Source organism: Harpia harpyja, chromosome 19 (genome assembly GCF_026419915.1).
Source record: "Harpia harpyja isolate bHarHar1 chromosome 19, bHarHar1 primary haplotype, whole genome shotgun sequence".
In the NCBI taxonomy this organism is placed as follows: domain Eukaryota; kingdom Metazoa; phylum Chordata; class Aves; order Accipitriformes; family Accipitridae; genus Harpia; species Harpia harpyja.
Genome location: NC_068958.1, coordinates 11,385,092 through 11,408,398, shown reverse-complemented (window position 1 = coordinate 11,408,398; position 23,307 = coordinate 11,385,092). Strand labels below are relative to the sequence as shown.

General features: G+C 46.9%; 1 protein-coding gene across 7 annotated transcripts in view; it reads left to right on the top strand.

The window, feature by feature from the left end:
* The window catches only part of NSMF (NMDA receptor synaptonuclear signaling and neuronal migration factor), a 47,987-nt gene extending 24,928 nt beyond the window's left edge, over window positions 1–23,059 (top strand). For 4 of the 7 annotated variants that reach the window (XM_052814860.1, XM_052814852.1, XM_052814857.1 and 1 more), the window contains 12 exons: window positions 451–526; window positions 3,313–3,381; window positions 7,392–7,444; window positions 9,495–9,584; window positions 11,242–11,363; window positions 13,014–13,097; window positions 14,168–14,201; window positions 14,764–14,834; window positions 15,984–16,063; window positions 17,712–17,814; window positions 18,211–18,286; window positions 20,152–23,059. In XM_052814860.1, the coding sequence (XP_052670820.1) occupies window positions 451–526; window positions 3,313–3,381; window positions 7,392–7,444; window positions 9,495–9,584; window positions 11,242–11,363; window positions 13,014–13,097; window positions 14,168–14,201; window positions 14,764–14,834; window positions 15,984–16,063; window positions 17,712–17,814; window positions 18,211–18,286; window positions 20,152–20,249 (956 nt within the window). In that variant the 3' untranslated portion in view covers window positions 20,250–23,059. The remainder of the gene's footprint in view (window positions 1–450; window positions 527–3,312; window positions 3,382–7,391; window positions 7,445–9,494; window positions 9,585–11,241; window positions 11,364–13,013; window positions 13,098–14,167; window positions 14,202–14,763; window positions 14,835–15,983; window positions 16,064–17,711; window positions 17,815–18,210; window positions 18,287–20,151) is intronic. The other 3 variants (XM_052814855.1, XM_052814854.1, XM_052814856.1) reach the window with 3 other exon arrangements.
* Window positions 23,060–23,307: the final 248 nt, after the last annotated feature.

Below are 23,307 nucleotides of genomic sequence, written 5' to 3'. Positions count from 1 at the left end.
GTATTTCTCAGGCTTACAGTTCTGAAGAGAGGAAGGTGAATGCTTTTTGTCTTCCACAGGAGTCTGTGTCAGAAAGAACTGGATGAATGCGACATTTCAGATCAACGGTACTGAGGAAAAGGCAGAGGCTGGAAAATGCTTTTAATGAAAAATGTTTCTTTCCCCAGTTTTTTTTCTTGTTTGAGTGTCTCTTCTGTAATTCCTGGCTTATACTAATCTTCTACACTTAGGATAGGGCTTTCATTCTTCATTTAGTAGCCTGATAGACAGGCTTAGCATAAATTTACAAAACACTCAGTGGTAGTGTGCATATATATAAGGAGGATGAGACTCTCCTGTTTAGTACAGGGCAGGATGCTGAAGAAAAGTACTGAAAGAGCTTGAAAAGTCTTGCTGTCTGAACGAAGTCTCTGCCCACTGGATTCTCAGGTTTTGCTCTCTCTCTTCCAGATGATGTCCCCATACGAACCTGGTTCCCAAAAGAGAACCTCTTCAGTTTTCAAACTGCTACTACAACTATGCAAGCGTAAGTGAAACTACTGCCGTAGGTTTTGTTGTGTATCTTAAAGTTTGCGGCCCACTCAAAGCTATATCTGAGAGCCTGGAGCAATTGAGTTGTATGTTTGGCACCGCAGTCCGGGGCTGAGAGAGAGAGAGAACCTTGTCTCGTATTAATAACTCTTTTGCACTTATGAGTTCTCTTTCCTACTACTCCCACTTGTTTGGTTTTACCTTCTTTTACTCCTTGGGCTACCCAGCTCTTCTCTGGTTCCCTTATTTTCTCTGTGATGCTGTGCCCTGTCCCTGGCTGCCTCTGCAGAGCGAGGATCCTGTGGGACCACCAGCTGAGACCCTCCACCACTTGCTTCTGCTGCAGCCACTGCCCTGAGGGACTGTTCTAGGCTTGCCCTGCATCCATCACTCCAGAGGAGTGCATCTCTATAGGATGAGATGTAGCCCTACAGCTTCTGTGCTGGTCTGGTCATTTGAAGAAGGTGTCAGTAAAATCTCTGCAAAGTGTGAACAGATCTGAGTTAGGAACAGTCTTTCCTTCCACACTCCACACAGGTTTTGGTGCCTCTGGTTGCTGTATGTTGGGAGGACGCAGTTCTCAAAGGACTGAAGAGAATAAGGGAAGCCTCATTTTCAGATTGTACCCAGCTTGTCAGGAAATGCTGTATTCCCGATCAAGTATTTCCTACCTGTCTGGAAAGCCAAGGCACGCAATGAGGGAAATGAGACACTGGTCCACCTTCTAAGGCCCTTCTCCAGCCTTGTCACCTTTTTCCTGTGTCCTTCTTCCAATGTCTGTGTCGCCCTCAGCTCTACTGCTCTCTTTATTTCTCCTTGTCTAATCTGGTGTCCTTTTTTGTAATCCGTTTCTCTGCTGTTTCTTCTTTCCCTCGTACCTTTCCCTTCCCAAATCCCGAAAAGAGGCTGACTGTTGATCTTGGCGTAACCCAGACTGGATCAGACCTGTAGGGACTGATGCAGAGAGGGCTGGATCTGGTGTTGGGGAGAGGGTTTGCTGCTGAGATGTTGGAAAGGATCTGCATCCCCCAGAAGAAAACGCTTAGCTTAACTTCATGCCCTTCCCCTCCAGCTCAGCTGGAGGTGTGACCTACCCTCCTGGCATGGGGAACAGCACCGGGGAGGCATTTGCCTGGTGCCAGTCTGCGGAATCTGATGCGTGGTGGTGGGGTGCTAATCCCACCCTGACAGTGGAAGTGAGGAGCCTCCATGGGCTTCTGCTCTCTCTGTGTTGTCCTAGTGCTGCTTCTCTTACTTGACTCCCTATGTCCCCCTGCCTCCTTTTCAGGGATTGTAAATCTGGTGGCATCCCAGCTGGTTAATGCTCCTGGGCACCAGGCTGACAGGGCCTGTGGGCAGCCCAAGGGCAATTTGACAGATACTTGGTTTGCTCTTTAAAAATGTTGGCTGGTAACAGTGAATGGTATTTTACAGTTCTGATCTGATACATCAAACCATGCACAAAATCAGCACATTTCCTTTGCCTTTCGGCATATCCTTTGCTATCTGAAGCCATCTTTGCTGGCCACAAGGTTCGTTGCAGGATGATGGCCCGTGGCAGGGCTTACGGGGCTTCCAGGCCAGAGCGAGGTTGGTTTGGGGAACAGTGCCCTAAGGAAACCCTTGAGGAGCACAGCTCCCCTGGTTAACATAGCTCCTTGGTTAATGTTTCTGGAGAATCTGTGCTGCCTCTAGAAATTGCATAGAAACATCTCCAAAAGTTCAGGGCACCTCCCTAAAGCTGGCTGGGGTGGCTCCCCCATGTGTCCCTGTCCTCCTGGCCTCTGCTCTAGCATTTTCAGCCCAGCGTGCTTGCTTCCTTCATAGACCAGACAGCATGAGCTGACTTCACAAGTCCTTGTCACTGTGGGAGAAGGTCTCCCTGCTCCAGAAGCCCATGATGCTGAGCTCCCATTGTAGCCTGACAGGGCACATTCAGCTGCCAGTTGTGCATCTGCATGTTCTCTGGGTCTACACGGAGCTTAATTTGCATCCAAGCCACATGCCAATGCTGCCCCAGGGAGGATTTAGCTTGGTCAGATAGGAGTCTCACCACTAAGAAATGTTTAATTTAAAAAGCAATTTCCTTCCACCTAACAAGAGATATTCCTTCTGGAGTGAGAATTCCCTCAGAACACTGGCCAGGGCTGAGCACTAATGAATTCATCTTCTCTTTCTTTTTCCCTGCATCTCCTGGAATCTCTAGCATCTCGTAAGTATAATCTTTGTTTTTTTATTTCCTTGTCTGTTGGTGTCCTGAATAAACTCTCCTCTCCTCTCCTGTCCATCATATTCACTCATGCATTCCCTATGCCAGGGTTGTTTGTCAGCTGGCAAGAGGTTAGATGGCTACACTTCGTAGGCCTACATGGATCACACTGCAACCACCCTCATCTTCGAAATGGAGACTACAGTTGCTAGCATGCTTTTGTCCCTCTTGATCCTGGTGTACAGAGGTTTTGTGTCTGCAGTCTCCTAGGTCTATTTCTCCGTAGCAGGGATGATGGCTGCTTGCCTCCGTTCTTTGGGCTGTGCTCTGGCCACTCATGTTTGCTTTAGGAACAACTGCTTGTCCAGCCACCTACCCTAGTGAGTGAGGACCTTTGGTTTGGTGAGTCTTTTGCCTGGCCCCTGACTCGCACACAGTCCTGCAAGGCTGGCTGACTTCCTCGGTCAGCCTAATCTCTCTCTCTTGTCTGGTGAGAGCTTTCCTGTCTGTCTTTTGTGTCCTCTCCAGTTCAAAGCTGTGTAGTTGGTTAATGGCTTAAAATGGTTTCCCAGGGCATTCAGGGGCTACGCAGAGAGGAAGAGACGGAAACGAGAGAATGATTCTGCAGCTGTTATACAGAGGTAGGGCCCGTTTTCTCCCACAGCTGTAACCTTGCCTGGTGTTGCATGGGCCCTTCGGGTGTCATTAGTGACGCTTGATGGCGTTGAACGTGGTTGTCCCTGTCTGTGTTGCTGTTCGTAGGGACACTAGCAGTGGCTGTGTTGGAAATGTGGAGGTGAATGATGCTGCAGTGCTCAAGATAGCTGATCTCCATCTTCTTAAAGGAACACTGTCAAGTTTCTTTTAAGCTTCCAAATATAATATACAGGATCTGTGTCTCAGGCAGAAAAATATATAATATATATAAAAAAAATTAAAGATGCAATTTCCCCAGCCCTCTCCCAAATACTTGGAATTTGTTTGAGGTTAGCTGAATACTTTTCGTGTTCTGTTACTGCATCTACAAATCCACCTCAAAAGTCTGAGACCTAGGCAAAATAAACATCGCTAGTGACCAGAAGTCCATTTTTTTAATCTTTTTTTAAAAAGGAAAGAAAAGGCGATGGGGACTGATTCCCCATCTGGCTATTGGGACCCATCTGGCTATTACAGAAGGGCCCTGGTTTCCCTCTGCTGGCTTCACAGGGCACATCACTTAGCCACTGTGGTAATCAGAACTGTTCTGTTTTTTTCAATGTGCCAAGGCCGCGTATTTTGGCAGCCTACTCAGAAGGATAACACAGCATTTGTGTCATTGGTTAAAAACTGCCATGATCACTTCAGCACTGTTCAAAACAAAGCGGGAGAAAAACATCAGGTTTTCTTAACTGGGAAGTTGCCAGGAAGAATTTTTTTTTTTAGCAACTTAAGGGTGGTGGTTTTTTTCATCAATAATGAAGAGAAATAAGAATCAAAACTTAAGACACTATAAATAAACAGACAGTGTGTCTTTAAAAAGAAAGATTTCTCAGAATTTGTTAGACAGAGGCAAGTCTTTGTTAGAAAATGGCTTGTCTGTGTGGCTTGCGAGTACAGGAGTAGGAGTCATATACCTCGGTGTGGTCAGGATAGAGGACGGAGTCATGTCATCATTGTGTTGAGTGGCCAGCATGTCCCTTCGCCTCCTGTGGACACAGAAGGTCTAGGCAGAATTGTATAGTTGGAACCCATCTGCATTTACCTTGTCATAAGAGAGGAGATAGGATAGCAATGATGGATTTTTGGCTGTGTCACGCAAGCAGACCCTGGCCAGCTGTAAGGATTGCTGGTAGTTAGCGTTCAGCGCTCTTCTCCAGGGAGTGAGGAGGACCCCAGCCCAACCACAGTTTGAATGCTTGTTGTGCAGCCCTTCATGGCCTCAGGTGTTTCAGAAGTTCAGTTGTTATTGCACAGCCCCTTCAGTGCTTGGCCCTGTGTGTCTGGTGCACAGGGAGGCTGGTTTGGGTGGCGTGGCATGGCGCTCACTGGATGCTGCCTCGAGAGCGAGTGATGCCCAGTGGTTTGCTGAACCTTGTGATTGCTGCAAGGAGGAGCTGGGCAAGAGAACGTGAGAGGTGCTGTCAGGAGTTTTGCAGGGCATTGATGTGTGTCAGTAATTCTGTCGCTGACCTCTGTTTGGGTAATGAAAAGGCTTCTCTGCAGAGTGCAAATGAACCACTGCAGGCAGAGTTGCAGAGTGTGGGGAGTAGGGCTGCTGTGTCTTGGAGACCTTTTGGCTGGGATAGATACTGTGGAGGTGGCATAGGGTCGTGCAGACCACATGGCAAGGTGGAGCCTGTCAGGAGGAGGACTGTTCAGGAAAGGGAATAATAGGGAGATTTTATCACTGTAACTTGAGGGATGCTTGTTGAATTTTGATGGGTGAAGAGATCTTGCAGGTGATCAAATAACACTGGCTTTTCTGGGTGCAATTGCAGGAGCCAGGCAGGAAGACTGGGCAGGTTTATGTAGCCCCACTGCTCACAGAGCAGATTGTGGCTCCCCCAGGGGTGCTGTGCCAGTCCATTCATGCTTAACATGCAAGCACAGAGGGGCCTGAGGGCCAATACAGCTGTAAAAAGCCCTCAGAAGGATCTAGATGACCACAGGATGCCCACATTAAGAGGCAGTCCCAGGCTTGCACCTCCTTTCCAAAGTGTTTTTTTTCCTAGAAGAGGTGAGGAGGAAATAAAGGCCTTTGTCCATTCTCTGAGCTTTTAGTACAATGGTTAACCTTCAGCAGCTGGATTCTATGATTCTATGATCTTGGTCTCACAATGCACCATAAAGATTTTCATTCTGATGAGTTACAACATATGTCTAAGACCTTTCTGTGTAAAGACTGACCCTGGTTCCCTTAAAATATTGTATTTATTTGGATTTGAATCTAACGCACCATAAGACAGCCCATGTTATCAGTCATCACACACCCCAGAAGGCTTTGTACGTAGAGCCAGTCCAGCATGTGTTAGTGAAGCGAATTGGTTTAGTTACTTGTCTAAAGGGGGCAGTTGTCTGATCCACGACAGGGAATCTTCAGACATGCAAATAGAGCTAAAATAAATCTTTGTAAAATAACATTAATAGCTCAAGTGCAGATGGAAATTTGTCATGGAATAATGTTGCTCCCAAGCTTCACTACCCAGCTGCTAGTTTTCCTTCCTGAGCTGCTGAATTTGGATCCTGATGACAACATGGGATCCAAAGCCAAAGTGGGGGACAGTGCAGAAGGTGGCATGGGTTAAGTGCTCTCCCATGAGGGCTGTGTTTGTGTTGATCTCTCTATATAGGAGTAGACGGATCTGACTTTCTCTGAACAACTTCATGTCGGTCCTGGAAGTGTCTTCTAGTCCAATTAGTTTGCTAAAGCATCTGCATGGTTGTATCATGTCCTTACTCATCCCACTAACCTGTGTGTGAGCCAGACGACTTGTCTTTTTACCCGTTTCACCAGCAGTAGTCTCTTGCTTGATGTCTGCAGTGTATGTTGGTGGAGCAGAAGTGAATCTAGGAAGGCTCCCCCTCTCCGTGCAGGCTGCTGGTACATGGGCTCGCTGACATCCCTGGGGGCCATGGGGGCTGCACTGCAGAGTGAAGTCACCCTGGCTAAGTAGGGTTCACGGAGAGGTGACACTTTTCTTGATAGTCATGTGCTGCTTCTTCCCTGTGTCTCTTCTGGTGTCCTGTTTGGTTCCTGTCTAGGTGAGTGATGAGAAACTAAGGGCAACAGGTCCCTGGCCCTCGGAGGGGCTGGATGAAGAGTCCCTTTGCCATGGTCTCTCAGGAGTGGCCAGGATGGTCTGTTTTACACAGACCTGACTATGGGGTGTAGCTGCTCCCCAAGGCTTACCCTCTGGTGGACTTTACCCTGGAGCTGTGTACTCTGCAGCCCCACCGAACTCTGCCTGTGAGTCCTGGGCAGGGAAGCATGTGATAATGCAGGCAGCATTAGCGGAGAGCAGGCCCATGAGGACAGTCAGCCTTGCTGAACAGTGCTGTCTGAGAAGGAAGAAGCTGTGTCAGTCTTTACCAACTCTTTGCCCTGGAGAGCAGTACGGGCTGCATGGTTGCTAACAGCATGGGTGGGATTTTAGCAGCTGCTGTGAATGCGTTTGGGAATGAGCACAGCCATGAGCATGGTGTGTGCATGCTGCCTAGCAGGGCAGAGCCTGGGCACCCCACTTTCCTGCTGAAGTGTGTGTGGAAGTAAGGAGAGAGGGGAGCAGTTACTGCTCTTTACCAGGAAAAGAGGGAGCATTGCCAGCATGGGCAGTGGCAGTGTCTTCAGCAAAGTTACAGCACAGGTATGCCTTAGTCATAGGAAAGTGAAAGCAGGCCATGAGAAGAGGACTGCCATGTAGGACCTCACTTGTCCCGTACCACCAGTGCAGGGAGTTCAAAGAAACAGCCACAGTCTTGACAAACATAACTGTCCCCAGCGCTGAATAGGTGCAGACTGGGAACCTGGTCTCCAGCTTTTGAATGGCCAGAAGGAAATACGCTGTCTTCTCAATTTTATTTTTTTTTCCTCCCTCAGTTCTTTCAGTCCTGCTGGGCCCAGGTTTTGCTTTGTATTACCTTTCTCAGAGGTTGTGTTTGGCCTTTCTTTCAGGAATTTTCGGAAGCACCTCCGCATGGTGGGGAGCCGAAGGGTTAAAGCACAAAGTAAGTGAGCACCTGTAAGATGTGGCTGTGAGGAGCTGGGGTTTGTGACGGTGGGACACAGGGAACCCTACGTTGCGTGCAGATGCGGGTAGAAAGGACCTAGCATTGGGGCAGAGAAAGGATTTGACCTGCTGGTACCATTTTACCCTACAAAAAAGAAGGCCAGGTTGTTGCAAGTCTCCAGGACACACGGATGTCTGCAAGCAGCCTGTAAGCTATTTCCAAGGACCCTCTGCTTTGGCTATGGGAGATCTCTGTGGCCTCAGTGCAAGGAGTGGAAGGAGAGCTGCAGTGTCCTTGTCCTATGTGCATGTGGTTTTCGGTGATCACCGACGTAAACGCTTGTGAGGAGAACCAGAGCTGAGAGTTCAGCAGAGCTGGCGAGGGCTGCCTGGCCTCTTACTGAAGGTGCGGACCAGCTGTGGCTCCCTGGGGACAGTCGGTGCTTTATGTGTGCCATGTGGACTGGTGGCTTTCTCTTTTCTCCTCCCCTGTCCCACCACCATCTCCGCAGCAGGACCTGGGGGAAAGCTGCCTGGTGGGAGCTGAGAGGACGGCGGAAGGGAGAAAGAAGAGGAACAGGGAAGAGATTGGAGCAAGGGGGGAGTGTTACGCCGCACTGGGGAAGAAATCACCTCTTAGGCCTGGGAAATGGCAGTTCCCTTTCCCTGAGGAAAGCAACATTCCTCCATAACTTGGTTGGGGCAGCTCCCTTATCGCTGTGAAATGGTCTGAGAATGGTGTAACTGGCTCCTGAGAGCTGAGGATTGCTCCAGAAGAGGAAACAGCTTGTTCTTCCCACCCCTTGGCCAGGCATCATGTACAGACTGCCCACAGCAAAGTGTTGCCTAGTTGAATTTGCATTCTTTCCTCTCCTCTCCTTTCTCATATGCTGTGGGAAGCGAACAGCAAAGAGCATTGCCCTTTAAAGTGTCTTTATTGGCATCTGAGTTAGCACTGCCTGAAATGAACAGGGCTCACCTTCCCCTAGAGCTGTCTGGAAGTTCAGGCATGCCTCTCTGCCTTGGTAACTCTCGGGTCATGTTTTCAAAGCTTTCTTCGTGTGCACAATAGCTAAATGCCTGGTTTTAAATGAAAGCTGAGGATGGAGATCACCTGAAGAACTTAGTATGTGATTTGTCTCCCTGGACACCCACACTTGGACACACTGCAGCAGTGGACAGGTTGCTTCTCAGCTCTTGTACTGCAGATGAATTCCTGTGCTGCTGACATAAGATGCTGTTACTAGATATGCTGCAGCAAACTTGCTCTGTCTGCTACCAGAAATAGGTATTAGTGGCTATAAGTGGCTGTTAATCTAGGCATAATGACTCTCACATGGCCTTGCCAAGTCAGACATTGTGGTTGGCAGTTCCCAGGAATTTGCCTGTGGTGCAGCCAGCTGGGCCAAGCTCCCTGGATTCCACTTGGGAAATGCCGGTACAAACAATATCATGCCCCTTGGAAAAGAAAAAAAAAAAAAAAAAGGCTAAGGGGGGAGCACTCACAAGAGTGCAGGCAAGCAAAAACTGAAGGATTTCCTCTTGCGACAAAATTTAGAAAGCATGAGCTTTCCACACTACCCCCATCTGTTTGGTCCAGCACTGACTGGGATGTCACTAGAACATGAAGGGAGAACTGACTGGAGAACTACTGCCTTCTTCTGGTCACGTATGGGTCATTAGCTGTTGAGTACATCTTTGTGTGAGGCCTTTGAGTCAGAGCATTTACACTGGGACACTAGAATAGCCTTGATTAAATTGAGGTTTGAGCTGTGCGCGTTTAAGGAGACCATCAAGTGTCCTCCTTTTTCTGTGTTACATACCCCATAATGTTCCTGCTCAGAAAGTGGGCACTTTGTCTTCTGCTGTCTAGAAGATAGACTCTTGTTTGCTGTGTGGAAGGGACTCGCATTTGGCAAGTGGAAGAACAAGCACAGGGGAGTCCGTGATGTGTGGCTTTGGTGGAAATCTACTGGATGTTTTGTTTTGCTGGCAGCAACAGAGGTGGCTTTGGAGTCTGTTAATGTCGTGCTTTGGTTTTATCCTAGCATTTGCCGAACGGCGTGAGAGGAGCTTCAGCAGGTCCTGGAGTGACCCGACTCCCATCAAAGCTGATTCCTTCCATGACTCTCGAGAAAGTGAGTTCTGAGTCCTTTGAGCTTCCTCCTGTGGCCAAATCCTCCAGCTGAGGTGCTGACTGGAGTTCCACTGGAGTAACTTCTCTGTGCCCTTTTGTCCCACCTGTGATCCTTTTAGTTTTGTGAGATCTGAGCAAATAACACTCCAGGTATATGCACCTGTTCATCTGTGTGTACTTATATTTATTTGTAGAGCACAACGCATCTAACCTCATGTTACTGTGCAGTTGCCAAAGGATACCCGGTGGTACAGCTCTCTTGCAGCCCTCTGTTCCCATCATCCCTTATTCGCTTGGGACCAAAACAACCTACCTGGAAGCACACCAGTCCGAGGCTACATTCACCAGAGTGGGGCTAACCTGCCTGGCTTCCCATGCAAGAGCCCCTTCTGAGCTCTTTCCTAGACTAGAATAGCTCAAGAGCACAGCTGCAGTGCTCCGTGAGATGTAGCTTTGATTTCCTGGCCACGCTGGCTGCACAGAGGATAGCTTGGGGCAATCTGATCTTCGTTTGGGCTGCCAGGAATTCCTCTGGGAGTCCTCGGAAATGCTGCGCTGTTTTACTTGTGGGAACTGAGATGCTGTTGTGTTAATTTACAGGAGGAAATGCCAGCATCTTCCCACTGTCTTTTTATAAAGGGAACGGCTGTTTTACCCAGATTTGATTGAAATCCTGTAGGCAAGAGACTTGGTGGATATGAGTTTGCCCACGTTGAAATGGGTTGTATTGTAAATGAATTTCACTAGTGAAATGAACTGACCTACCAGGTAAGCACAAGTTCCAGCCCTCCTAGCTGTAGAAGACACCGTACGAGGTTGTAGGGGGAAATGTATGAAAGGCCAGGTTCAAAACATGACCCGATTGTTCCTTTGCAGTCTGATTCCTCCCCGCTCCCTCAGCTAACTCAGAGGCGAATGGAAAAGACAGGCTCCAGGCACTGCCCAGTGACAGTCGGACATCCCAAAAGGCACAAATAAAGGCATCTCCGTTCTCTTTCCTCAGTCCCTGGCTTCAGGGAACCATCTCTGTTTTTAACCTTTAATGGTCAATTATATTCCTTCCAGATGTTTTTTTCCCCAGGAGGCATTGAAGGCCAACAGGTAAGGTCAATCTGGAGAGCAAACTCAAGTATATTGTTGCAATACTACTGTGTTTGCTACAGCTGTCCTCATGCTCTGCGACTTCTCTGCCAGGATCAGTTTGACCAGCAAGGCAGAGTTTCTTTATAATGACTCAGAAGATGTAGTCAGAGTAGTAATTATTACAAGGAGACCAGCTTTGAAGTCTTTGGACTTTTGCTCATCAGCTTGGCAATGTTAAAGTGTAGAGAGTCTGTCTGTGTTCTGTCTCCTTCTCCATTTCTGAAATGACAGAGTGACTGTTGTGAATTAGCATTAGAAAGCTAAACTTGGTGACTGTGAGAGTGATGAAAAGTGATGTGATATGTGGTATCAGGCTCTGTGTGTGCACTCTTCATTCATTAAGTATTTGTCTGTTTAGAGACACCGGCCCCAAAGTGTGGTGTCTGTCACTCTGTGGAAGAAAGGAGGGCACAAGTCTCACGGCTTGTGGTACCTCTTGTGAAGTAGCTGCCAGACAAGATCGAGTGGGGAAGGCAAGCTGTTCTGCCTTTGTAATGCACACTGTGTTCTGGCAGGCCATGACCTTCAGGATTCCTGTGGGGCTTTGGATGGTGACTTTGACTTGAACTGGGAAGCAGAAAAGGAACTTGAAGCCATGGCATGTGACGGAGAAGACTTTATTCCACCAAAAATAATGGTGAGGGTTTCCAACTCAGCTACCCCTATCTACTCAGGCTCTGTCTGTCCTTTCAGAGCTGCTCAGTTTAGGATCTTCATGGGAAGAGGCAAGTCTTTTGTATAGGCAACTCTTCAGGTGTGTATGAGGGTCACTCAGAGATCAGCCAAGACATGACATGGTATTCAGCATTTGTTACTGGTGGGGATAATGTGCTGAAAGAAAACTAGAAGTGGAAGGACCTGTAGTCCATCCCCAAATCAGAGCAGCACTGTCACTAACACTGAATCGAGTTAGCCTGAGTCTCGATAACTCTGACAACAAGAGACCTGAGTCCCCAGTCCCAGCAGTCCCTCCCTCCTGTTATTACTTGCCTGATTTGCTTTGGAGCTGTATGTCATCCTTTGAGATGCTTTCTGCTCTTTTGTCATTCCTTGTTGCTAGGCTTCCCCCTGCTCTGCTCTGTGGGGTTTGGCAGACAGGACCAGGTTCTGACACATCCCTTCTTTGGCCATATGCACAAGTACTCAGGCAAAATGGGGTCTCAAGCTTCCAGCTTGTTCTAGGGGCAGCATTGCCAGTCCAGCACAGCAGTACTGTGTTTGAATGGGTCCTGCTAAGACTTGGGAAGAGTGAAGGACATGGAGACAGTCTGGTGTTGTATGTGTTCCCAGGCTGTCTGTGCAGACTCAGCCCTCAGGGCAAAGTGACCAGGTGAGACCCAAACAATTGGAACCCAACACTTGGGTTTGTTCAGCCCTTGACACCTCCACTGTGTCTCCTCAGGTGGTGTATGTGATGAGTGTCCATCCCTGGACTCTGTATATTGTGCCTCTTCAGAAACTTTACATTAACTCCCTTGTGGCCAAAGCAGTGATGTGCTGCCTGCTAGGAGGGAGGGCTTTGAAGCCAGCCCAAGCTGGAACCCAGGCTGCACTTACAAGACTACCAGCACTGCTGCCTGCTCCACTCTCACAGCGATGAACAGAGGTGCCTGAAATCACAGCACAGTCAAATTGCCCATGTTCCCATAGCCTTTTGGCTTGTGCTGGTGGCAGGCCTATCCTCTCTGGCTGTCATGCTGATGGAGCCAGCTGAAGCTTCAGCCAGAGTTGCCAGGCAACCTGCATCTGCCTGACATCCTACAGCTGTGTGCCTACCTCTGCCTGATGCCATGTCATCCCTTGGCTGGTTCCTGTTTGGGCATGCAGCTGTCCCACCACCAGCCAGCTTCGTGTGCCAGCTTGAACAATCCTCTACAGCCGGAAGCACAGACCCTCGCACAGAGGAAGGCTGTACAGAAGTGATCTCTACTGGGATACAGCCGTTTATGGTGACGCACAAGCTGCTTCATCCTCTGCACGCACTGGTCTCCCCTTTACAAACTGTTATCTCGGACTCAGTCCTGCCTTTTAGGCAGAGCTGTGTGCTCAGCTGTTGGGGGTCGAGGAGACTGTGACATATGGGGGTACTTGGCAGGCCTGGGGGTGCTCTGTAGTGGACCAAAAACTTGGAGGACCTTCACAGGGATGCAGATAGCCTGGATTAGCTGCTAGTTTGAGTAACACCTGAGAGCGACTGAACAGGCCACTGTTACCATGGCCTTTGCGCTTCTGTCCAGACTCTACTGGCTCCTCCTCATGCTGTTGCACTTCTTTTTTCCCCTTCCAGCTCATTTCTTCCAAGGTGCCCAAAGCAGAGTACGTCCCGACAATTATCCGCAGGGACGATCCCTCTATCATCCCCATTCTCTATGTAAGTATATCACTTCTGCTATGTCTGGATGTGTGGGAGCAGGCTTCATACAGAGAATTATTCTTTTTTTTTTTTTTTTTTGTCTCTATCCCTAGTTTCTGTTACGATGATTCTGAAAAGCTATCAGGAAATGGCTGGGGGTGTGCTGAACGCAGATTTGGGGTCTGGGGTAGCTTTGTGGGGGCTCAGGTCTAGGTGGAAGAATAAGGTGGAGTAAAAATTGCACATGTGGGCTGCCAGACTATGCAGGCCCAGCCACACAGCATGGGAAGATTAACAAGGGAAGGCAGGGCAGGCCTGAGCACACAAGCAGAGCTGTGTGTTGCCAGTCTTAGGGCTCATCCTTAGACAGGATGAGCAGTACCTCAGAGCTCTGCAGTGGACTGTGAGCCCCATCACCCTATGTACAATGACACATCCCTGTCAGTCATTAATTTAACCTTGATTTTTCACTAGGAGTCCTGCCTGAAACACCAGCAAGGAATCATGGGTCTGTTTTTTCCTAATCACTTTATATTCACTTAATTTGAAAGGGAAGAGTGGGACTGACAGCCCAGAAAACTCGGTCTCCATGTGCAGCAGGCAGCGATGCTGCAGGGTTTAGCTTTGCTGCCTCTCTCTTCCTTTGAGAGCTGTACGGTTGTCCTGATGACCCTGCTATGCTAGAGGCAGATGTGTTGGGAACGTGGCTGTTTGTTAGCCAGCTTGGACACATGTAAAGCCAGAGAGTGGCTATAAAACATGGGCCAAGAGCCAAACACACATCGGTGATGTGACTACATCTGATGGATGGTATGTGCTTTGGACTTGTCTGCAGGATTCATCTTCAAGCCTTTGGATGGACTTGGTCTTCATGGACCATTCAGTCTTCAGCTTCTTTGCTGCTGAGACGTGTTTTAGGGTGGTAATTGCTGTGATGTGACTAGAAGTCATCAGTTGGTATAATTGTGCTCTTAGAGCATCCATTTCCCTGGAAATGGGATTGTGTGCAATATTAGAGACTATAATAATGTCGTGGGAGCTGGTGTAGTGACAGCGAACCTTGATATGTCTTCTCTCTCGGTTTCCAGGACCATGAACATGCCACCTTTGATGACATCCTAGGTACGTGAGTGTTACTTCCTTTTCTTAACTCCTGCCCATTGCAAATTAGCTAATCAATATGTTAAAGTCACTCCACTGCCCTGTGCCTCAGCTGCCACTCATAAAGGTGTTTTTATCACCCCAGTGACACCTCACAGACAGTCAGCTGCTGTTGGATGTGCTGCAGTAATAAAACTTCACTTCTGTGGCCCATTTTCTATGCCAGGCTCCCAGTTTATGAAAGGGAAGCTGAGGCGCAGAGCAGCAAAGATACCTATTCATTGTATCCTTGTAGGTGAGTAGGAGCATTAACAGAGGGTCAGGATGGCAGGGTCTGGTATAGTGCTGTGGTCACTATAGAGCAGTGTCTGGTGCTGCACCGTACCTTCTCTGCCCTGTGATATGCTGGGGTTTTCTGCTTTCCATGGCATGAAAGCAAAAAGTTTGCTTTGGTATCAGTGGGAACATAGGTGCTGAGCACCTCTCACAGCTCAGCCTCCTGCCTTCAGGACTAAAGTGAGAAGAAGTAAGATTCATTTTTAACTTCCTCCATGGTTCATCTTTTCCAACATGTTTTTTGCAGAAGAAATAGAGAAGAAGCTTAACATTTATCGGAAAGGCTGCAAAATCTGGAAGATGCTGATATTTTGCCAGGTACATGAAAGTTGTTAAGCACTTGGGTGGTTTGTTACAAATTTGCCTTTTTCTACAGGGAAAATTACATAGAGGAACCAATATTCCAAAGTCAAGTTCTGTTAAAGTAACTGCATGTATACAGCTTTCACTTCTCATTTCCTCAGACACTGAGCAGCCTCAAGTTGCTGTGACAGCAGGAAATAAAATCTGATTTACTGTGGCCAAGTCCAGAGCTGGGCTGCTTCTCAGCTGCTTTCAAGGAAACCCAGGCAAACCAGCGTTAGCGCAGATCTCATAAGGAGGATTCCAGAGAAACAAGCATTTGCAATGTGATGGTTACAGGTTTTGTACAGCTTCAGTATGACAGTGTCAGTGGTGCATGTTGTGGATCAGACCGGCAGATGGCACAGCTCGGAGCTGGAGGCCAGCCTACATGGCAGAGGGGTCAGGGTACAGCCGTGCAGAGCTGTGGGTGGGACATATTCAGGCCCTGCTGGATCTGGGGCTTGCCGGGGATTTCTTTCCCGAGTCTCTTGATCCTCAGGGTGGTCAGCTTTGGACTTCCCCAGCAGCTGTGCAAGGAACCTTGAAATGAGAAGTTAGGAAAGTAACCTAACTTGAACTCCCTCCCACATGCCTAATGCTGCAAAATAGGAGGGTTTGCAGCACACTGACCTGGAGATTGCGACTCTTAATTTTGCTGATGTTGTGCTCAATCTTTTTATGCCTGCTACTGCCAAAGTCCAGTTCTTCTATAGTGACATCTTGCCTGCTCATCCCTGCTTTGCTCAGCTTCTCGTCTGCCTACCGCGGCAAGTCCCTTAGTATCCCCAAATGAAAGGGACTTTCTTGTCTTCGCTATTACTCTCCAGCCACCCACAATGAAGATTTTTGTCTATTATTGTGCCTTTCTAGAGTGAGGTGGGCATGTAACAGTAAAAAACGGAGAATCCAACTCCCAACAGACTCCCCATATGTGAGTATTTCCTGAGCAAGTGCCTGCTGTGTCTGCCATGGAGGTTGTAGCAGCCACACCAGCCTGGCGTGTCTGCTCTGCTCCCTTGTGGCACTTCTGGGTATCGCTGTGCAGGACAAGAACCGTGTCCAGGGTTTGTTTCTTTAGGGCCTGTGCAAAGTGGTTTGCACCTGTCTGTCTCTCTCTTGCAGGGAGGTCCTGGTCACTTGTACTTGTTAAAGAACAAAGTTGCCACTTTCGCCAAAGTGGAGAAGGAGGAAGATATGATCCTGTGAGTGGCTGCGTTATGTTCTGGACTTGCATAACATTTTTCTGCTTGGTTTGCTCAATGTTTATAGCACATGGCCTAGCAGGAGAGATGAAGGGAGTTGGCGTGGCTTGGTCAGGGGAAGCGGAGGCTGAGGGGGGGACCTAATAGCAGCTTACAGCTCCTTCAGGGGGAGTTGCAAAGATGACAGAGCCGAGCTTGTCCCTGGGCTGGTGCAGCTCTGGGACAGGTCACCAGAAGATTTATGCTTTTATCTGCTGTTAGTGTCTGTTTGGACTAGAGACTGTCAAAAGAGGGAAAAAGATACTTCCTCTCCTAACAAAGGCTTTGCTGACCAGAAACCAGAACACACACCTCGTGCCTCTGTTGCTCAGAAGTGGCTGAGATAGCATTTCGAAGCAGGCGACTAGTGGCAGAAATCCAAACTGTTCCCACCACAGCTGTCTCCGGTAACTGCCCTCCTGATTGCATGGAGAAATGGAATTTGCCTCTGCAAAGCCTGCTCAAAGTCCAGCACGTTACTGAGGAGGATTTTCACTAGCATGCCAGCCTGTCAGCTGGGGTTGCTGAGGCAATTTTGCTTCTCCTTGCAGAGAGTTAAGTTTGGCTGTTTTGCTGCCTGATTGCTTGTGCTGGCTCAAACTTACTTGGCTAACAGTGCTTCGTTGTGGGGGAGAGGATGTATACCAACCTGTTCCTACACAACTTTTTGTTGGCATGAGAACTGAGTATTAAAATCAACATCTGTTCAGCACTCTCGTGCTCTGGCACAAACACTGTCAATAAAATTCTTCAGCACATGTGTGCGTACACGCTTCTGAACACATTCCAGGCATAGCTGGTCCAGAACTGGTAATTCAGGGGCCTTCAGAAAGCTGTGAACACACAGCTGAAAACTTGGATGCTTGGAAGTGAATGTCTCCATCCAACCTGTATGCCCCTGAGAGGCAGTCCTGAGAAAAGCTTAGGCTGCAGTCTGATTGCAGACCCCACAGAGGAACTGCTGGGCTTTAGGGCCCACCAGAAGTCTACTCTAACCCACTGCACAGGGGAGGTGGTTGTATTTCATGTCCCTTAGGCACAGCGTGCCTAGTTAGTAGTCACAAAATGTAAAGTGGGTCTGACTGGTGAGCAGCACCAAGCACTAGCTAACATAAACCAGCCTGGTTTGGTGTTGTCTCTCTAGCTATGTAGAAGAACAACCTCTCCAGCTGTTCTCGTGCCCTGGAAATGAACCAGTGCACTGATAACACTCACATTTAGAAAGTGCAATTGTTGATAGAAATGAGAGAGGAAATTGGAGGGAACTGCTACAAGAGGATGCTTAGTAAAACTGTCAGTCTAAAAGCACTCCTGGTGGACTTTGCTCCCTTCTCTTCATCTTAGAGCTTCCTTGGCTCGATGGGCCGCTCCTCCTTCTCTATTACATGACTTGGACCTGCTTCTCAGGCCCTTGCTCTGCCCCTGCTCTTCCTTGTCTAAGAACCAGTGGCTCTTCCTGAGCAGCTTCCTCCTCAGGCTACAAGCCTCAGGCCCCTTCTGAGCAGTGTGCACACACATCTTTATGATTACTCATGCATATGAGGAGATAGATTTTTTTTTTTTTTTTTTTTTTTAAATTACATATTCTGTTTTTTCCTGTTTCTTCCAGCTTCTGGAAGAGGTTAAGCCGGCTAATGAGTAAAGTCAATCCTGAACCAAATATCATTCACATCATGGGCTGCTATGTTCTTGGAAACCCCAATGGGGAGAAGGTAAGAGCTTCCTGGGTTGCCTCTCTGGGAATGTCTTCGGAGTAGCACCAAGCCCAGGGAGACAATAGTCACACTGTGAAGTCTAAACTTTCCTCTTCTGCTGTGTGGGAACGTGCCGCCATCCTGTCACATGGCTGTGAATGGGCAAACCACCGTATGGATTGTGCCTTCCCCAGAGGGCTGGGGAGGAGTGATAAGTGACATGCAGGACAAATATTGAAGCTTTTGAAGAGAACAGTCATTCAAAGCACTTTATTTATTTACTGATGAGCTAGATGTTTTAAAGGACACGAGTGGAAGGTTTTCTAGAGTTAGGGAACAAGGATGGGCAATTCTGGGTGCCCTGGAGTTCATCTTTGTTTTCAGATGCTAACTCTCGATATGTTTTCCTTTCAGCTATTTCAGAATCTGAAAAACTTAATGAATCCTTATAGGGTTGCCTTTGAGTCTCCACTTGAACTATCAGCTCAAGGTAATTTATTTTCTGTACAAAGACACACACCTTCCTAATGAGCCTGCCTCCTTTAGTGGGCATCTTCCTGAAAAAGCAATTTTGAGCTTCCTTAATTCCTGTCAGTGTCTTCATTTTGCTTGTAACCACCTTGTGTAGGTAGTGGCTGAACCTGGTTTTCCCTTTGCAATTCCTCCATGTTCACATTTCATCTATCCCGTTTGTTGTCCCTGAAGCTGCAGGGAGCCCTTGCCCAGGCTACTGGCAGTGGCCAAGTAGCCTAAATAGCAGGCAGCTTTCCAGGCTGAGTTTAGGAGATTCATCATATTACTAGGGTATGTGAAGTCTGTGGGAGAAATGCACATAGGAGCAGAACCTTCTCTGTAACCGAGCATGCAGGGGTCTCATCTCCAGGACTCAAACCACTGGTACCAAGTGAGTTGTGTCATCAACAAGTGACTGGGATCTAGCCTATTAGAGCCATTCTACATCTCAGTCTGCTTTGCTTTTTTTTTTTTTTTTTTTTTTTTTTTTTTTTTTTTTTTGCCGGTAGCTCAAGATAATTCAAGGGGCTATAGAATTTTTCCTGTTCTTTGGTCAATGTAAATAGTTATGGGTGCAGTTTCATGAGCGACATATTCTGAATTTGCCCTTGTTATTTTATCTTTGCTGTAGTTCTTGGTACTTTGTTCTCTTGGAAGATAAAAACATGCAGCATTAGGCTATAAGCACTGTGGATGCTTCCTCTGCTGCTCACAGCTGGCATCAGCACTCATGGGTTATTCTTAATTCCCACTTACTGTCATAGGAATGTACGGGAGTTGAGCACATTCGAGCTGTGCAGAGTTCTCTGTGCATGTCCTGTCAAGGTTTGGACTCAGCTTTATACGGTGCTTGCACAGATCCCACAGCGAAACGTGCTCTACATGTATGCCAAGAAGCAACTTGCAGGGAAATTCCTGGGTTTATATGCAGCTTGGCAGGCAAGGCAGTGGGTTCTGTGCACATGCATTTAAGCAGTTGATCTTTCAGGAGGCTGGGCTGAAGAATATGTCTGAATTTATCCCCTTGATCAATCTGGGATGTGCTAATAGTGTACCCTCTCTAATCCTTTGCAAAGTCATCTGAAACTAATCTTAATCAGGCCTCAAAAGTGAAAAATCCCTTCCTTGAGCCCTGGCTCAGACTCCAGGGTTATTTGCTCTTGTGTTTTCAAATGCACTCACTGCCTCCAGCGCCAGCCCTGTGCCTGGCTTTCAGTCTGTGACCACCTTGTGAGACAACCCCCCAACCTTCAATCGGAGGTGCCAGTGGTGCAGAACTTGCATTAGTGTGTCCTGTTGAGCTCGTTGCTGTGAGAAGAGACAGCTCTGCAGGACAGAGACAGCCTGTTAATGTTAATTTAAAAAATAAAATAAAATTTAATTTTCAATGTTAATTATTTTTAATGTTTTCCACAAATCTTTACAATGAGTTTACTCTTGATTTGTAATTTTCTGAAGTCCCCGTGCCAGGTTGCCTTGTGCAGGCTGTTGGAGCTGTTGCCTGATACACTACAGCTCTCGGCCCCCCCTTCTGCAGTCAGTGCAAAGAGGTTGAAGTCTGGAGACAGACTTTGTGCTCAGTTCCTGCCCCCATGGACAAACCCTGCCAGGGGATTACAAGGAGCCTTTCATGGTCTGAGGATATCTAAAAAGACATTTGCTTCTCATGAGCACCTTCATGTGCCCTGGCTGAATGTCGGTATTTTCCAAATGAGGCATATGGACAGGTTCTTCTGTGCCCCTGCCTGTAAGTGGGTTGGGGTCTTTTTGCTGCTGTGGCCTCTCGCATGTCTCCCGTGTGCTGCAGGGCGTAACCCCTGTGCTTCATTTCACTTTTCCTAGGTAAGCAAATGATTGAGACTTACTTTGACTTCCGCCTTTACCGCCTCTGGAAGACCCGCCAGCACTCTAAACTATTGGATTACGATGATATTTTATGAGCTGGAGAAGACTTTGCAAGAGGAATTTGATCACCAGTGTCCAAGAAGTCATGCTTACTGCAGAGAGACTTTTTTATTGGCACAGGGAGCCCTTCACAGCCCTATAGGAGGCAGCAGTGCTAAAGGGAGGGAAGAAGGAGCCCTCGGAAGAGTGTCGGGAGGAAAGTCTCCTGGGTCAAGAGAGACTGGAGGGAAAGGGTTTGACACCTCACTCGCCTCAGGTCAGAGCCGTGGTGTCTCAGGAGGAGCTGTGTGAAACAAGGACAGGATGGAGTTCCTTGCAGAACTGAGCTGTTTTGGGTCAGAATGGGCCAGATTTGATTCCAGGTCCTTTTAAAGACTTTTGAAGCTCAGGTTTTCTTAACAAAAAATAAAATCAATTACCCATGCACTACAATGAAGAAGTGACCAGAGCACAGAGGAAGGAGGGGTTTGTACTGATGGGACCTTCTGTGCTGGGGATCTTGGAGAGCAAGGACTGCTACACCTACTCCTGCAAGCTTAGATCAGACAATCCAGTTTCGATGTGAATATATACTGGAATATAGAATTGAAATCTAACTTTTTGTTTTGTTTTGTTTAATAGCAAATAAGTGCAATTTTTATAGCGAGAGGGGTAAAATCCCTCCCAATATTTAATTAGTTAAAAATAACACACCAGTAACCAATAGATGAGGTATTTTTGGTCTGCTTGAAAATATATTCAAAATGGTAATATATCTTCTGTAGACATATTTAATCACCAGCAAATATGGTTTTAACATAACTTAGCAGACCCTGCATGTCTGCTGCATTGATTAATCCAGTTTGGTTCGTTACTTTCAGAGTAGCTGTGTTGCACTAATTGTATGTGCTCTCACGAATGTATATTTCTCCTCCAATTAGACACAACTTTGTTACTTTCTATTTTGCTGCTTGCAAAACTATGGGACTTTAGTTTTGCTGAAATACTTTAGGTTAGAAATATGGTACCTGGCTGAGAAATCTGTCAGGTTCACTATGGTATAAAAATGAATTAGAAATTAATAGCCATGGTAATTACTTGTTCATGCCAGTGTTTTGCTATGTGTTGAGAGATGAGTTCTCTTTCTAGTCTGCTGTGTGGGGCAGCGCAGTTACATGACCATCAGAAACCCTCCAAGGAGACTGTTCACTGAGGCATTTGGAAGAAATGCTTCTGGAGGAGTACAGCACGAGTTTGTAGCATGAGTTTGAATCTTCCCTATGCTCACTTGATTGCCAGTTGTTTGTGCATAAACCACCTCTTTTCCAATGCTAAAAAGACCTGTTTATCGGTCTGAGCTGCTCACATTCCTTCCTGTGTAGGACAGAGTAAACCCAGAGCTTTGTCAGAGCAGCCGTGGTTTAAGAACCCAGATTTGTACTTGATATTTGAGGATATTTTGGAATATACTTACTTTTTGTTTGTTTAGGTCGGGGGGTTGCTTTTTGTTTTGGGAAGGTTTTTTTTCCTCTTCTACTTTCCTGTTCAGAGAATAAATACTACTTACAGTCTGCCTAGGTCACTCTTGACAATTCTGGGAGATGATACAAGTTATTTCTTCTATAAGTAAAACATACTGGAGAAGTAACAGGGAAGGATTACCTTAGTTGCCAGATTTCCTGATATCTAAAATAGTTGATTGTGAAGTGAAGGAAAATATATGTACAAATCTTCTTTTAAATACTTACAAAAAGAACTAGTTGTTCTGATGTGTAGAGTACTCCTTCCCCCGTGACATATTTGTGGTTGTAATTTTGGGGAGCAGGCCTCTGGCTAGAGCTGCTGAACCCTGTATATTTATAGCAGTTTTATAGCAAAACTTTTGAAGAAATAATGTACATATAGTAAGTAAGGAGAGGAATCGGTGGAGAGAGATGGTTTAAAGTCATTGAAAGCAACATATTGAACCAAATAGGTAGGTGTGGGCTGTTGCCTCCCCCTCTGTTTTGGAGCTGTTGGGAAGCTGCCCTGCTGAGCTGGCCTGACCTCGGGAGGCTTGGTGGCTACCTCTCATCCCTGGCTGGACTCCTATCCTCTTGACTCGGTCATGTTTTCCAGGCTTGTAGCGAAGGGGATAGTAGGCACCGGTCTGTAGCTTTTGTAAGAAAATGCCAGATATAAAAAGGAAAACAAAACTTATGCCAATTATCTATTATTTAGCATGGTAGCTTCCGCCAGCTGTGCTTGTGAGAGGTTGGAGCTGTAGGTGCGATGAAAGCACAAAGTCGTGTTATTTGGAGAAGGAAATGGTAGTGGCAGGATTCAAATGCTGACACAAAACTCTCTCCCTTTCTGACCCTTTTACCTCCTATGGTTATGCTCTTAACTGGAGACAGACAAACTGTTCTTCCTTTCTCTTTTCTAAAGTAAAATCCCAATTCAGTGAACTTGGTAGCATGAATGTAGCATTGTGGAACTATTGAAAATCTTACTTAACTCCGAAAGGGCCCACTTATGTATCCACTTCAGTGATTTCTCTGTAGAACTACTGTATATCTATCCTCATTGACCACTTGTAGAACTAGGGGTGCAAAGTAGAAAGGTAGATTGTACAGTTGCGTAACTTCTATAGGAAGATGTATGTTTGAATGAACATTATGGACTGTTTTACTGGTGCAGTTGACTATAGTATAGTATAATGACAAACAATGAATGCATTTCTCTCTTTTCCAAAGATCTATATTCCTCATAGTTTGTGATGTTTATGACATGAGCATATTATTTCCTTTGTAGCGTTCATTTGACTAAAGAGATGAAATACTCTAAAAGCTGTGACTGGAAGAACAATAGAGTTTTGATGTTTAAAGTCCTTTGTTCGAATAGCGTCATTGAAGTTAACCATTTCTGAAAGAGGAAAACAAATTTCTTCCCCTTTATAACTGGTTGAATTTTTCAATTGGCTGCTGGGAGAGGAAGGGATCAGCAGAGGATAGGATGCAAAAAAAAAAAAAAATTGTAATTATTTAAACTTTAGAGTTAAAAATAGAGCTTGTGACTTCCTCAGTTGGACCAGCCTATAAAGGATGACCTCTGGGTGTGCGCTCGCTGCCAGCG